This window comes from Typopeltis vanoorti, chromosome 16 (genome assembly GCF_054136105.1).
Source record: "Typopeltis vanoorti isolate ZY-2024b chromosome 16, IOZ_Tvanoo_1.0, whole genome shotgun sequence".
NCBI classification, from domain to species: domain Eukaryota; kingdom Metazoa; phylum Arthropoda; class Arachnida; order Uropygi; family Thelyphonidae; genus Typopeltis; species Typopeltis vanoorti.
This window is the reverse complement of record NC_143564.1, coordinates 67453638-67471401: the sequence shown is the minus strand read 5'-3', so window position 1 is coordinate 67471401 and position 17764 is coordinate 67453638. Positions and strand designations below refer to the sequence as shown.

At 35.7% G+C, this 17764-nt stretch overlaps 1 protein-coding gene across 3 annotated transcripts in view; it reads right to left on the bottom strand.

Moving 5' to 3' along the window:
* The window catches only part of Pmvk (Phosphomevalonate kinase), a 53336-nt gene that overhangs the window by 26767 nt on the left and 8805 nt on the right, over window positions 1-17764 (bottom strand). For all 3 annotated transcript variants that reach the window (XM_090405987.1, XM_090405986.1, XM_090405985.1), the window contains exon 2: window positions 10944-11073. In XM_090405987.1, the coding sequence (XP_090262113.1) occupies window positions 10944-11050 (107 nt within the window). In that variant the 5' untranslated portion in view covers window positions 11051-11073. The remainder of the gene's footprint in view (window positions 1-10943; window positions 11074-17764) is intronic.

Below are 17764 nucleotides of genomic sequence, written 5' to 3'. Positions count from 1 at the left end.
AGGTTTGATTCCTGTTCTCAAACTCTTTCATTTTTTCTTCAATAATCTTTGTGTATTTAAGTCTACAGTTCACATCTGAGAGCTGCTCAACTTTTATTTGCTTTAAAACTTTCTTACATGTTATTCTTTTCAATATGAAATTCAATTTTATCCTGCTCAAGACTAAATAGTGATTACTTCCAATTTCAAATCCTCTGTACACTGTGGTGTCCTGCAGTAGGGAGAAAACATCACTAGACATCACTCAGGACATGGACATAACCAGTCCATGTCCTGAGCAGAAAACCAACAAATATTTGCCATTATCATTAGCTTTGCTCTTTTCTCCAAATTTTCCCAAAATATTTTTGTATATCTCACAATCATTTCCTACTCTGCTATTTAGATCCTCAACAAGAACCAACTTTTCCTTTTTCATTGTGTCAGTTGCTTTTTCTAAAGCCTCAAAAAAATTCCTCCCCTTTTACCTTAGTAGAACCTTCTGTGGGACCATAGGCACAAGTAAGTCTCATTGTCCAGTTTCCCATTCTCATATTTGCCCACTTTACTCTACTTGAGACTGACTGCCATTCAAAAAGATTAGCATCGTATTTTGTATTGAATACTATGGCTACTCCTTCTTTTCCTTGATTGTCATTGCCTGAATATAACATTTTGTATTTATTGCTCAGAAAGATCTCACCAGTTTTTGTCTTTTTTGTTTCAGTCACCCCTATTATGTCGATCTGGTACTTATCTAATTCCTCAGCTAGCTCCATTTCTTTGCCATTCAACCTTCTTATGTTGATAGTACCGATCTTTAACTCTGGTGATGTTGAGTTGGGGGTGTGTTTTTAGATTTGTTCCAGTAGCTGACTTTTTGCTGTTCGCCCTGGTTCCCTGGTGAAAACAATGGGGTCCTTGTTTAACCGGGCAATGCCCCAGCTGGCATGAAATTTTTTCATATTGTACCATCATTTTTTATTTTGGTTTAACCAATAAGAATACAATTTGGTCGACTAAATCCCAAATTGCCAGCCCATCCTCGTTCGTTCAGTATCCAAGTAGATACCCAACAGGGTGCACCACGAGACAGTGAGATTGGACATTAGGTCAGAAGCCCTGGTCGGTTCTACGCATTCCTTTAAAGGCTATATGGAGGTCTCCTCTCAGTTATACAGCTTTGACCCTTAAGCAGCAAGACTGAATTGGAGGAAAATTGTAATTGTAGTAAGTTAGTAATGATGTGAGTTTGTCATGTAGTACTATCGTATCCTCTACACCCCCTTGAGAGTACATGTCCGGAATTTGATGATGATCTGTGAAGGCTTCTGGTTATTCTTTAGCAGTAACTTACCTTGTACAGTCAAAGTAGAGTATACAAAATTCCAATCAAAAAGTATCATTAAATTTAATAGATGTGGTAAATCAACCCATGTAGGGAAAAGTTTACACAAAATTGATTTGGAAAGGTACTCAATTCCTTACATTGTACTAATACAATGTATTAATACAATGTGAGGAATGAATGCAAATTTAAAGAAGCCTGTGAAACCCTATCAATCAACTATCCTTATCTCGGTAGAAAGATCTCCAGAATATGAGTAGTTTACGTTAAACACCTACCATTCAACTTTGATTCATAATAGCACAATTTAGTTTAACAAAAGGTAATTCAAAGTGAATAAGCAGTGAAGAAATATTCAATCGATTTAAGTAATAGAGAATGTTATGATGATGATTTAACTCTTTAGTTGTGTCCGACTCTTGGTAACTTTGTAGGCAAGTGTTTCTGGTGAGATTTTTACAGGGTATTTCACCACTGCTTTCCCCAACCCCATTTTATCCAGGCATGGGACCAGCATATAGGTGACAAATTAGGCCTATGGCTGGGTCATAAGTATTCATGGCTGTAAATCCGTGTGTGTGTTCACAGGACCGGTTTGCATGTTCTGAGGAACGAAAAACCTGAGTTTCCAGCTAACTCAATGTATGAGACCAGCTAACTCAACTTTAGTCAAAAGAAACCAGATAAAGGTTCCTCACATCATAGACAGGAATCAGTCCCAGGTCTTTCTGACCAAAGGGCTTCATCTATATTGACTGAGCTATGAAAGCTTGAGGATGTTATACCAGTGACAATTTTCAACTCCAGAAAAGTAGTTCTCAAACCTACATGGGGGGAAGGAGAGGTAACACACCAAAATAAGATTCTAGATTATCATAAGTAATAAATGGAAGAAAGAATATTATAGCTCTTGAAGACCAAAATGGAAGAAAATTATTTAGCAATCAAGAAATCACAGAAAAAACAAAAAATTTCTATATGAATCTGTCTAAAAGTGAAGATAGAAAGAAAATTTCGGAATCAACAGAAAACTTCTGATATACCTCCATTAGAAATCTTTAAAATTGAAAAAGCATTAAAACTAATGAAAAAGAATAGAGTTGCCAGTGAGGATGGTTTAACAATAGAGATGGTTAAAGAAGGCAGGGATATTCTAAAACAAAAATTGAAAATCCTCTTTAACAGATGCATCAAAAAAGGAGAAACACCCCAAAGATGGAATAATGAAAACATTATTTTACTGCATAAAAACAACCCCTATAGTAAAATTAAATCTAGACTACAGACCTATTAATTTATTATCCTATATTTATAAGCTTTTTGCTAGAATTATAACCAATAGATTAGAAACAAGACTTGATTCAATACAATCTTCTGAACAAGCTGGTTTGAGAAAGAACTTCAGTACAATAGATCATATTCAATCAATAAGTCTGCTTATTGAAAAATGCAATGAATACAACCTTCCTCTTCAAATGGCCTTCATAGATTTAAAAAAAAATCTTTTGATTGCATAAAAACATCATCAATAATAGAAACTATTAGAAATTATGGCATTAAAAAACATTTTATTGACATAATAAAATATGGAAATGCTACATCGAATGTCATTCTTAATAAGTGAAAGATTTTATATAAATCAAGGAGACACCATTACTCCCAAAATCTTCAATAGAAATTGGATTAGACATTAATTCTGAAAAAACCAAAAAGGATAGAATGAAAGACACACATTATTAAGGTAAAAACAATAAAGAAATTGAAACAGTTGATGAGTATGTATACTTAGGAAAATTGTTAACAATGAAGAAACAAGGAGTACTGGAAGAAGTGAAAAGAAGAATAGGAAAGGGATGGTCAGCTTTTGGAAAATTGAAGACATTTTTAAACAGCAAAATAAAACCTGAGAAGAGAGCAAGACTGTTCAACCAATGTATATTGCCTGTTATGACATACGGAGCAGAAACCTGGCCAATCAAAAAGAAAATAACAGGTGAAATGCAAAAAACAGAAAGAAGAATGGAAAGATGTCAGCTACACATAAGACTCAGAGATAAAATCAAAATGAATAAATAGGAGCTAAAATAAAATTTTTAGATATTGGAGTAAATAGATCTTATAAATCTTTCATTTACTGCATTATTTCCAATTTGCTTCTTATATTATTATCATCAGACCTTTACAGAGTCAAAAAGACTCATGAAAGTCTGATAATGAGAGGGTGTAATAAGTGATATAAACAGACTCATCAAAATCTATTTTCTCACTCATTACACACGCAGGCAATGAATTCCACTCTCCAGCCAAAAAAAGATTCTTATTTCCCTATGCACGTGCTTCTTATATAGTTCCAGGGATGGCCTCTTGCTCTGTCCCCCCCCCCAAACACACACACATACCCAAATATGAAAAATATCTTCCATGATAACCAGGTAATAGACTAGATGTCTCAACCATATCCTTCCTCCTCCTATCCAAAAGATTCTGCAAACTGCATTTCTTCAATCTTTCTTTATGTTCCACGACTCATTCCAGAGACTGAAAATCACCTTATTCAACTATGGCTATACCCTTTCTAATAAACATCCCCTTCAAACCTATAAGATAAAATCTGCACTATATGAGGCCAAATCAAAGCCTTATTACAAAGGAATCATTATCTTCTTGCTACTATCAAATAAGTCAATGTCTTTTGCATCACTGACATAATCTACTATAATGGCCTTCACAATTTTAATGTGTCTCCTAAATTTTAAGTTCTTGTTCACTAAAATTCTCTGATCCCTTGGCCACTTTCAGTGTGTGTATAACACACATACATACACTGCTTGGAAAGAAGTCCATGGACACCACAGCATGAAAAATAAACACCCACCTTAATAAGATGGACCTTTTGCTGCAATGACAGAGCATACTTTCCACAAGTGTACAATAGCAATCAATGGGAATTTTTGGACCATTCTTCCTGTAGGCATGTAATGAGGTCCTGGATTGTTGTGGGGTGGATGTCCATTGAACTTATACTTTCAACTGTGAACTCCACTCACCTGCCTACTCAAGTCTATTCTAATCCTCCTGAAGTTACTAAATCTGCTCTACAACTCAAATTTTCCACAAATTTGCATAATCTACAAGCAACTCCATATTTCCATTTAAAACTCACCCAATAGCATTAACATATAACCTAAACAGCTACAGACCAAATACAGACTTCTAGAGTAAACCTGGTGATGTTCCTCTTCTGAAACACTGCTTCCTCCTCCCTCCATACACAACTTGACGACATTTATCAGACAGCACCTATCCCAATTTATTTACCAGTCATGTAGCATTCTATCTCCCTTGTCCAATGCATCAATTACCCTATTTGTAATATGCAAGCAGATTGCTAAAACATGATCTTCCTTTAGTAAATGCACAATGACTATCAAAGAGAATGCTGCTATTATCAGCCCACTTGTAAATCCTAATACTCCCTAATTATATATTTGGCTTAATCCTTTATCCAAGTGTAAGCAAACAAAGTTTGTGCTTCAATTATTTTCAGGACTGGGGCAACTCGTGGTATAACTTCTCATCACTTGCCTTAGTATCCCACAATGCAAAGCACATATCCTTATGGGTATGTATAACTATGCATTATGGGAAGGTTCACTACCCCCAGACTGGTTTCGACCCTTATTGTGGTCTCATCAGTGGGAGCCAGACCCAGAGGTGGTGATACCGAGGTGGAAGTAATGGAGAAGTCATATTTCCATATATCATTTGTCAAAAGGTGTCGCACCTTATTATTAAAATTCACTGGATTAGAGATGGTTGATGGAAGTTTTTTCACTTGGTTATGCTACCAATTATATGTTTGGCTTAATCCAAAGTTGCCCCAGTCCTGAAAATACTTCAGGCGCAAACTTTGTTTGCTTACACTTGGATTAAGGATTAATATATATAATTGGCAGCATAACCAAGGGAAAAAACTTCCATCAACTATCTCTAATCCAGAGAATTTTAATAATAAGGTGTGACACCTTTTGGCAACTGATATATGGAAATATGACTTTCCATTACTTCCACCTTAGTATCACCACCTCTGGGTCTGGCTCCCACTGATGAGACCTCAATAAAGGTCGAAACCGGTCTGGGTAGTGACCCTTTCCATAATGCATAGCATTATGCATACCCATAAGGATATGTGCTTTGCATTGTGAGATACTAAGGCAAGTGATGAGAAGTTATACCACCTGTGCCACGAGTTGCCCCAGTCCTGAAAATACTTCAGGCGCAAACTTTGTTTGCTTACACTTGGATAAAGGATTAAGCCAAATATACAATTGGTAGCATAACCAAGTGAAAAAACTTTTATCTAATACTGCCTAATTCCTCTAACCTCTATTCACAGTTTTGCAAATGATAGTACTCTCCATTCATCCTCCTCATTTGACAAACCATGCGGTGCTCAGACATCAAGATCATCTACAACCAGTGCCTTAAACATTGATCTAAATACCATACCAAATAGGTTCAAATCTCCCTGCTTGGACAAACATTTACTTCCAGCCACCTAGTATAAATGTAACACATTCATAGTTTCCTCAGCATCCAAAAAAGTAGGCATTCTCTTTCATTCAAGATGCTATTTTACACCCACCCAACTCTTAATTCTATACAAATCCCAAATCTGCCCATCCTTAGAATCACATATTTGAGGTGGTGCACCTTTTAAAACCCCCCTAAAAATTCTTGATATCCAGAGAAGAACAATTTGGCTCACAGATGATCTCTCTCTCTCTCTCACATATTCACTTCCTCTATCTCCCAGAAGCAATGTTGTGGCACCCTGTCTATTATACAGGTACTTCAATGATCATTGCTCCACTGAACAGGCAATTCTCCCCCCCCACTGTGTGCGTAGAGAAGTATTCTTTTATCTTCTTTCTTATACATGAAATCCTAGTTGCACCAGTAAATTATTCCTCCATTCTGAGTAGTTTTGCTCTTAACTTCAAATTAAAAAGGAAACATATGAAGCTAAATTCTAAATCTAGCTTGCACACAGGTCCACATCTAAGGATATCACATATATTTCATCTTCTAAATTAATCCATTAAACTCATTAAGAAATTGAGTCTTCACACAGCTTGATAACCAAAATAAAAAACTCGAATTTACAAAAAGAACACAAATATATATAAAACAAAATCAATACAAGTTAACTATGCAAGCACCAGTATATACTTCCAATTGCATGAAATAGTTTCATGGGCACAACTTCCCTTCAGTCATATAATTTAACAGTTATTATCCTTTATGGATTAAACTTCTGGAACTCTAGTCTCTTGCCTCCTACAGAACTTTTATTCTCTCTTGAATTCATAGAAGAGAAAGATTAACAAAACCTGCTCTCTATATGACAGCAACATAAGTCAACCCCTTCTTGCATCTCAAATCATGGAACATTGAAGAAAACATAACTTATTTTCCTCCAAGAAACTTCAATAACTTGATATTCACTTCCTATAAGAAAGCAACAGCAAATTCCACTAAAAACCTTATCAAGCAGTTTAATCAATTCAGAATAGATGCCTTCTATATGAAAACTTCAGAAGAAATAACTAAAACCATATGAACAATTTCAAAAACTCATTGCACAGTCTTCTGTGGAGACAGGACATTTTTAGAACTATTTTTTTTCCAATATAAAACAAAGATGTGAAGTAGAAACTACGTTTTTATTTTGACTGGTTTCATGAAATACTTTGTTTCATTTCATCAGGAAATAATATGAATAAACTAAAAACTAGAAAGCAAGTAATAACAGTTAACATCTCCAGTGAAAAATATTGAAAAACATTTAAACAATGGAAAGCATGCATTTGCTATTACGCTGGCTGCTGGTTCGTGGGTTGCTGTATACTACTGGTAGATACAATTGTGTCGTGATGGATTAAGGAAGACCAGACTAGATGTGAAATCATTCCTGGTTTTTCTTGTTACACTGTAGAGGATGCTTCATCATTTCAGATGATTCTTATGTATCATCTGAAATGCTCTTGAGTAAAAGCAGTATTTTAATGTTATTAAATCATATTAAACATAGTAAATGGTATTTCAATGAGGAACATTTCAGCTTGTTACCATCCTACTTGGTGTTTTGTTTCCGTTGTATGTGCTACCTTCTCTGATTTGTGCTTCCTTTCATTCTCAATGTCCCTGAAGTGTTTCAATTAGAATATCTCACCAGATCTGTGAATATGTCCTATGTAGTGTAAATCACAATTGTAACTGATATTGTAGATACCTTTTTTTGTTTAAGTGGCAGATATGAATGTTCAGAAGGTTTCAGGTGTTCAGAGATTTTGTTCATTTGGTAGAAGGCAACTTTTAAGTTTTATGGGCAAAGCAATCTTGCTATTTTATCCAGATTGATTACACACACACACACACACACACACACACACACACACACACACACACACACATATGGAAAGATCACTGCTCCTTTGTATTCTCGGTTTATGTGTTCTTCTGAGTGTTTTGGAGGTTGAAATTTGGCTACCATTAGTCTGTGGTAGCCACTTTTTGAAATGGCAGAATTAAAATATTGTGGCTCTTGGTTTCTTTTATCTATAGTGGTAGAAATTCTGTAAGCTCTATCACAATAAGGAATAGATGATGCCTATTTTTTGCACTGGGTGGTGATGAGAAGTTGCATGTAAGTATCATCTAACCCTGTACTATTACATGATTAGAAGATTTCATCACCTTCCTAAATAATATTCATCATCAAATTAAATTTGCAGTTCAATTAGAAAGAAATAGGTCTTGCTGTTTTTGGATACTAGTTGAGATATCAGAACAAAACACACTCAACTTCTCAGTCTACAGGAACTAAACCAGAACATTACCTAACTTTTTAATAATTAACTTTTAGCCTTTAATTCTTTTTTTTTAATTTATATGATATCTGAATTTTAATACAGATATCCTACACAACCATCATTCCTCCATTTTCTGTTGCATCTGTTAAAACAAGAGAGCAGCTGTTGCCCAGCATCCCTTTACAGTGTGATTAAAAACACAACGAAGCTATTTCCTCCTCTTCCTCTTTTGTTCCATCTACCTCTATCTAGAACAGCATTCCTCATGAAGTATTCCCAAACAGCTATATAACCCACAACTCTTCAAGAAAAATGTCAATAAACCTGTCTCCTGATCTGTATTCCCAGACATGGCACCAATATGCTTATAGGTTCTCTGACCTCTTGTATATGGGATCAATATAAAAGCTTCTTTACCACAATAATTCAAATACACAAACTTGCCTATAATTCGATGTCGCAATCTTATCACCAACTTTGCAAAGAACAATTCTATCCTCTTTATGTTCCTCTGGGATTCAACCATTAGAAGACACTCTTGTTAAACAAGTCATATACACCTCCTGCTCACTAACCATCAGTCCCTTTTTCTTTATTCCCACTGCAATAATGTTCTACATAGTATCACATGTAAGAGGATGAAATAAGTTTAGAAATGCTTATTTAATATCTCAGCTATCTTCTGCAGCAATTACCATTCTACCATTTTCACCAAATCATACCATCATCCTTTCTCCTACTGGCCACATATCAAAAAACTAGGATTTTTCTTGACCTGACTGGCTAACAGCTACTCATACTACACTATAGCTCTACCTTACCAAATGAGTTGCCTATCTGCTTTATTCTTTGTATACTCCTTACTGATTGTTACCAATCACACACATACACCATATAATTGTATCTGATGATGAGTGGGATATAAATATGTTATTATTATTACATGACACCTCCAAGGAGTCCAAAGACTCATTGATGGAGGGCACCTACTCCACAGCTCTCTGTCTCCACCACTCAATCCGCCAACTACAGTGAACCAGATCATCTACACCAACGCCATCTACTGTCCACCACCACTAGTATTTTCACAGACAATCACAAACATCCATGCCCACAGCAGGACTCGAACTAGCAGCCATTTGGCTGAAGAGCAGATATGTTAACCATTTGGCCAACCAGGCCAGCAGTAATGATAACAGTATACTGACAGCATGTAGTTTTGGCTAATCTGTTGTTCATTTTAAATGTATTAAACTGGTTCTCCACATATCAACAGTTTGCTTATTTAAATATCTATATTTGATTTGCCATCTTCAAAAAATTGTGCCTAAGTAGTTAAAATGTGTTACCATATTCACTGGTCTATAGGTTAATTATTGAGAATGCAGCCAATATTTTCTCTTTTCCAGACTTGAAAAATCCAAATTTGTTACATCAGTTACTTAATTTGGTTAAAAAACTCTGAGACTATAGCAGATTTGTTGAACAGGCTTGTAGCATAGTGATTTAATATTATTTAATCTGCAACCTGCATAGAGTAAAGAGCTGAGCTTAATATCCCTCCATTTGGATAAGTTCAATACTCCTTTTTTTAATAATGTGGACCATGTAGTTTATAAATAACAACAAGAGTGGACCACATAGATTATAAATAACAGTTCATTTAATAGAAACAGGTGTTAGACATAGTATAATGTTTTAAATAATGGCTTCACACATGTAAAAGAAAACTAAATAGAATTTATTATTCCTATATATTTTACTCAAGTGTCATGAAATATGAATTCAGGGAGAAGACAGAAGAATTGACTAATTTAAATGCTGTAACTAATTCTTGTCTTCTTTCTGAGTGAAGCTCATGATATATTGAACGAAATATATAGGAGTAATAAATTCTATTTAGTTTTCTTTTATGTGTGTCTGAAACCATTATTTAAAACATAATAAATAACAGTAGAGATAATAGACAACATTGCTTTATACCTAATTTACATCAAGCTATAAAAATTGTTTGCAAAATCCAGGGTATTTACTTTGATACTAAATGGAGAATGGGCTGCCAATTCATGATTCATATATTAAGCAATGAGTCAAGCTACACAAGCATTATAAGAGCCAATTTTCTATAAATCAAAATTCAAAAATCTTGAGAAATATGAAATCATCTCATACTACAGTGAAATCATTTTTAATGTCGCATTCATTGAACTGTATATGTAACTTCACATGCACCAAATTATGTATATGAAGTTACATGGTTCAAAGCGAAGTATTCAGAAATATACAGTTTGGTGCACATTTAATTTCATACACGGTTTGGTGTTCACTGAAATTTATACATCAATAATGCACCAGCCTGACTGGCTGAGTGGGTCAAATACCTGCTCTTTAACAAACAGGCTGTGTGCATGGATCCTTGTGACTGTCTCAGGGCAGGCGAATTTCACTGTCTGGTGTGAGACCTCTGCTTACTGGAGGACTGAAGTAGTTTGAAAGGTTTTATTTGTTCTCTAGAGAAAGGTTTTTCCAGACAATGTAAAACATAAAAAATTCAAATAATAATAATAATAAATAAACAAATAAAAATAAAACTGATTTAAAAAAAATTCCTTAGCCACACCCCGTACTTATGTACACCAGGTTTACAACCTTTTGTGAGCAGAGGCACATAAACAAAAATATAAAATAATAAAAATAATACAATTGTAAGAAATGAAAAATGGATATAAAACAGAACTTGCCTCTTAGATAAAATGTCTGTTATATAGTCCTTTCCACTCTTCCTTTTTCCACTGAACACAATTACCACTTTAGGATCTCCAACTATTTTCTCTCCACCAGGTGTCATGATGGTAATAAGTCTGCTGGTAACTTTAAAAAAATTACATATTTTGTCTTATTATATTAAAACTCACAACGAAAAGTTTATAATAAAAAGAAAGAAAAATTTGCATTAAGTCTTATATACTCAATAATGGTTATCAATTATATATTTGGTTTAATCCTTTATCCAAGTAAGCAAACAAAGTTTGTGCCTGAAGTAATTTCTGGACTGGGACAACTCGTGGTAAAGGTGGTATAACTTCACATCACTGGCCTTAGTAAGGCAAGTAATATGAAGTGATGTGATGTGAAGTGATGAGATTTAGTAAGCAAACTTTGCTTACACTTGGATAAAGGATTAAACCAAATATATAATTGGCAGCATAACCAAGTGAAAAAACTTCCATCAATAATGGTTATCTTAAAAAAAAATAATAAATAAATAAATAAAAATAAGTTATATATAGAAAAGCTACTACATTAGATTACAAGGATTTAATGTCCTCTCTTTAATATATTTTAGTAAAATTTACACTTGCATTATTTCTTTTAAAAAAGTACTAAATAATAGTGAGGGAGTTATATAGCAGGAATAGATATACCATGATACATCTAGATCTTGCCAAAACATTTGACAGGATCATGCAAGGTTGCATACAAACTCAGAGGAATGGATGCATAAAATAAACCTATTACATGGATAGGAGAGCAGCTGATTGATAATTACCAGGTTTTTAACTCGTATACAATTTGTATACGAGTTAAAAACCTGATATCAAAATTGGAGATGTTAATGTCAGCTCTTTGCTTTATGCGGATGATGTTATACTTCTAAATAAATCCGCTACAAGTCTACAAGATTCTCTGACTAAATTGAATAGCTGTTGTAATAGATATGGTATGAAGGTCAGCAATAAAAAGACAAAGACAATGAAAATAGGTAGAATCATTGAAAATGTCAACTGTGTTGTGAATGGAGAACCTGTGGAACAAGTAAAACATTTCAGCTACTTAGGCACAATTTTTACTGAAGATGGTAAATTAAATATAGAAATAGACAACAGAATCAGCAAAGCTGGTATGGTGGGAAGTCAATTGAATAAATTCATATGGAATAAGAGAGAAATTAGTCGGAACACTAAATTAGCTGTATACAAGACAGTGTTCAAACCAGTTTTAACTTATGGATCTGAGAGCTGGGTCAGAAGTAAAACACTTGACAAAAGACTAGAGACCGCAGATATGAGAGTCCTGAGAAAGATTAGAGGCGTGAACAGATGGCATCAATGGCAATATCATATTAAAAATGAGGATATTAGGAAAGAACTTGACATTGTCAGCATCCAGGAATGCATTAGCAGAGCTAATCTCAGGTGGTATGGTCACTTAAATAGAATGGGAGAGGAAAGATTAGCAAAACAAGTGTTCTCTGCCAGGCTGGCAGGAAAACGACCCAGAGGAAGACCAAGATATAGGTGGATTGATACGGTACAAAGTGCCTTAGACGATAGAAATATAAGATCTGGTAATGTTGGAGTCTTGATTTGGACTGATTTGGAGGAAAATTGTAGATAGGAAGTTAGTAATGATGTAATTTTTTTCATGTAGTACTGTCATATCCTGTACACCCCTTGAGGGTACATAGCAGGAATTTGATGATGATGATGTTAAAAACCTGTAATTACCAGTCAAGCAAATCTACTGGTAGCAAATCAAAAAATAAATAAACCAGCTGACTGACAGTTACCAGAAAGTGATGAGAATGAAGGTGACATACCACAAGTTTTAGTATTTGAGCCACTGTTATTTAACACTTATTTATATATTAATAATACTAAGGATGGACTAGAGGGTGATATTCTGTTTGCTAACGATTCTAAGCTGGGACACATGATAAGGGACATAATTGAGAATCTCTGCAGGGCTGACTTGAGCTGATTGATTCTATGGGCAAATGTTAAGGTTTCTAATGTAAGCTTATATGTTATGGATGAAGGACGAGATAGAGTAACATGTTAATGGATTTCTATAAGCACTCAATTTTTTTAATGATCTCGTAATGGATATTATGAGAGTAGCCGGCCGAGTGGTTAGCATATCCACTCTCCAGCCAAAAGGCTGCGGGTTCGGACCCCGCCGTGGGCATGGATGTTTGTCTGTGAAAATACTAGTAGTGGTGGTGGACAATAGATGCCGTTGGTGTAGATGATGAGGTGAGTGGTGGAGATGGAGAGTTGTAGAGTAGGTGCCCTCCCTCGATGAGTTCTTTGGACTCTCTGGAGGTGTCAAATAATAATAATAATAATAATAACAAATAATAATAATAGTGCATGCAAATTCATAATGTAGTATCTGACACATGCAATGTACAACTGCATACCAAGGTTGAAGCAAGTAAACAGAGTAGGAGTAAAAAACAGACAAACTGTGAAATCAAACAAGCCGTGCTGGAAATGAAAATATTATGAAGGAGGTACAAAACAGTTGGTGACACTCAGATCAATGAAGAGAATAAAGTGCAGGCTAAAAAGATAATGAGCATGTTAAGAAAGAAAAGATGCAGTATGAGATGAGAGTGGATGGTAAGGACAAGGTTAATTCAAGGGAATTCCTCTTTATAATAATTATGGCAGGTTGACACTGGTGGATAGTCATAGCAGCAGAGTGACCATTACAAAAGATATAGTGGAATCACTGAATGAGCACTTCATCGGTGTAAATGATGCTGTGCATTATGTAGAAGAGAGGCAAATATTAAGAGAACTGGAAGTAAAAGAATCAGAGGTATATCAGGTGTTGATGGTGTTAGATGTTAATAAGGCTGTGGGAATTCATTTCACATCACCACATATTTTTAAGGAACGTGCACAACAGTTAGCTATACCTGGTTACTTAATAAAAGTCTTGCAAGTAGCTAATATTCCTAAGGAGTGGAATGAATGCAAAATAGTACCACTTCACAAGCATGGTTCTAGGACAGAAGTTTCTAATTATCAACAAGTCTGTATAACTACAGTTGAGTCAAGGTATTCAAGATTGGTTAGGAATAGAATACAAAACTGGGTTGATGGACATAGTATTCTTTATGATGGTCAGCATGGATTTGCAAAGGGTAGGTCTTGTTTAAGAAATTTAATTGTATTTTATGATAAGATAACAAGCACATTAGATAAGGGAGAATCATATGCAGTGATATTCTTGGGCTTTGCAAAAATGTTTGTTAGATTACCACATGATAAGTTAGTACAAGCTGCAGAGGAAGGGAACAGATAGTATATTGGTTAGATAGATTGGTGATTGGCTCTCTGAATGAAACCAGCAAGTTGTGTATGATGCAGCAGTGTCTCACAAAAAAAAAAGAAGGTAACCAGTGCATGCCTCAGGGTTCTGTTCTTGGGCTCCTGCTGCTTAACTTGTTTGTATATGATATATTATGAGGGTTGATTGCTGACATTAATTTCCATCAGAAAGATCTGAATAAGCTTTTGACTTGGACAAGGAGTGGAGTTATAATTTCAATATTAAGTGCAGATTAGATATGAACCCAAGTCTTCCATTGTGCGGTCAAATGCCATGGCAGGCAGACACCACATCCACTGAGCTACACAGGCTCTTTTATTAGTAAGTGCAAGTTGTTGCATTTTGGAGTGCAGAAAAATAAGGATGTGTACTATATTGATGGTTCCATACTGCAGGAAGTGGATGAGATTTTGGAGTGATGGTTGACAGTGGACTGAAGTTTAGAGGACAGGTATTGCAGAGACTGCACACCATAATGCTGCTATGATAAGAAGTGCTCTAATGTAGGGATAAGGAAGTGGTTATGCCACTGTATAAAACACTGGTCAGACCACACATGGACTATTGTGCTCAAATTTGATCACCTAGTTTTCAGTGTGATGTAGAGACACTAGAGAGGATCCAGAGACTAGTGATTAAGACAATATCAAGACTCTGGAATGCTGGTTAGATGAAAGGTTGAAGAAATGTGAATTGCAGAGTTTGGTGAATAGGAAGGAAAAGAGGTGATATGGTAAAGACATTTAAGTTAGTGAGGATATTTTATCAGATTAATCCAAAGGAGAATATATAAAAAAAAAGAGAAGAATGTAAGAGAGGAAGAACCAGAGGCCATCTCTGGAAGTTTACATGGAGAATTTTGAGTAAATGAAATGCATTACCAGAATATGTTGTTAATCCAGGGAGTGTGAAGGATTTTAACATTCTGTATGATAAATATGTTATCAGTTGAATAAACCTCCCATGATGAGTCTGCTCCATGGAGGTTATAATAATAATATTAATAATAATAATATAAGCCCTCACCTCTCTTGTTACTGCAATATTTCCACCTGAATGATGTACCCTTACAGTGTTCACTCAAGTAATTCAATTACTTTGTCTGCTACACTTACTTTCCTGTTATCAATATCCATCAAATGGCCTTTGCTGTGCATGGCTAATTTCCTCATATTCTGGTTTTTCCTTTATTACCCTACTGGTCACCCTTCTGGCCTGTGCTTTGTACTGATCATGTGCCTGCTGGTTACATTTCTATTGAATTCCCTCCACATTTTTTTTTCTAGCTGCTGCTTAATGATGCTGTCATCCATTTAACTCCCACTTCACTTAACTCCTAACTTGAGGTAAGCAGCCTACTATTACTTCCCTGAAACACTCCTTTACAGTCTGCCATGAACTATCAGCATCCAACCCTTGAGTTTCTCATGTTATGATACTGCTTCAAGAAACCTTCTGAGAATATTATATTTACCATCCCAATAAATTAAAGATGCCAAGAAATTAAATTTAAATTCTTGGTTTCATCCTTTATCCAAGTGTAAGCAAAGTTTGCACTTGAAGCAACTGGGCTAATTGTAAATAGAGCTAATGACGTCGCATCAATTGCCTTAGTATCCTATAATGCAACATATATATCCTTAAGGACATGTATTATGCTATACATTATAGGAAGGGCCACTACCCAGACTGGCTTTGACTTTTATTGAGGTATGTTTAAATGCAAGAATACCTCCAAAAACTCAGGCAATCCCTCGGATTAACCAACAATGAGTGACCCGAAGGATCATTTAACTCAGCGGTAGTTCCATTCAGTGACAGGCTCACCCCGCCACTGAGAAGAACCCTCAGCAGTGGTACAGCCCGATGCAGGCCCACCGCTGAGGCTCACAAAAAATACTTAAGTATTTTTTTGTACATTCTCACACTCACTTGTCTCATTGGTATCTGTGGACTCACTCAACAGCTTTCCTCCAGTAGCTCTAGTTTCCCCGATTTTGCAGCTCCAATCTAACTTCAATCAACAATTTTTCCAGACTCCAAACACCAGATCCATATTTCATAAAATCATGACTGTATTTGGCAAATTCTCCACCTTAAGTATAATGGCTCTACAGTATGGGAAACTAGATTTATCGTGGGAGGCACACAATGCTCATCCAACCATGCCTTAAAGTGATTCAATGTGTCTAGATTCACAACACACTCAGGCAATGCAATCCACTCACCAACCACTCTCCATGCAAATAACCTTCTGCTCACACTCTCTTCATACAGTTTCCAGTTATGGCCTATTGTTCTAAACCCTCTCTCATTCTATGAAAAATCTCTTCCATGTCAACCTGATAACAGGTTGTATCTCTTATATCATATCAATCATATTCCCCCCCCCCTCTTCCTCCTAATCATGAAGCATTGCAATTTACATTCTCTCAATCTGTCCTCGTACTCCACATTTCAAAGACCACTGACAACCTTTGTGAATCTTTTCGGAACCCTTTCCAACATATCCTCATCACCATGAAAACCCAGAGACCAGATCTGTGCATTCACAATAATCCATATAAGGCCTTATATGGATTATTCACAACCTGTACAATGTAGCACCTGAATTTCAGGTCCTTGTCCACTACTACTTCCAGATCTCTCATTTCCTCTACCTCCTTTAAAGTCTTTCCACTAAGTGTATACTTCACATCCCATTGTTGCTTACCAAATTTCAAAATCTTACACTTTGCAACATTGAACTGATAGTTCTACTTACTTGCCCATTCATGCTATCTATTCAAGTCCTCCTGCAAGGCCATAGCATCTGCCTGACTCTGCATTGCTCCCCAATTTTACATTGTCTATAACCAGCTACATGTCACTAGTTAAACCCATTCCAATATCCTTAATATACAAATTGAATGGCAATGGTCCCAAAACTGACTCCTGCAGTACACCACTAGTGACCTTTCTCTCTAATGGGATACCTCACCCCCATATATAACTTTCTGATACCTATATAACAGCCAGTCACTATCCAACTCAGAAGTCATTATCCAATTCTCTATCTATTTCAATTTATTTAATAATTTGTCATGCTGGAGCAAGACCAAAGCAAGAAAGGGAGAACAAGAGATATTTTCAAAAAGATCAAGGAACTGACAGGGAAGTTCAGTGCCAAGGTGACAATACTAAAAGTAAACACAAAGGATATTTTACAGAAGCTGCAGACATCAAAGAAAGATGGAAAGAGTATACAGAAACTCTTTACAGAAAGGACTCCAAAATTATTGAGAAATTTGAAGAGCAGGATTATACACAGAAGCCAGTACCACTGGAGAGTGAAGTAAGGTGGGCACTGCAACAGCTATCGAGTAAGAAAGCACCAGGAGGGGATGGAATACTTATTGAGCTGCTCAAAGCCCTGGGAAAAGAGGCAGTTAAAATTTTA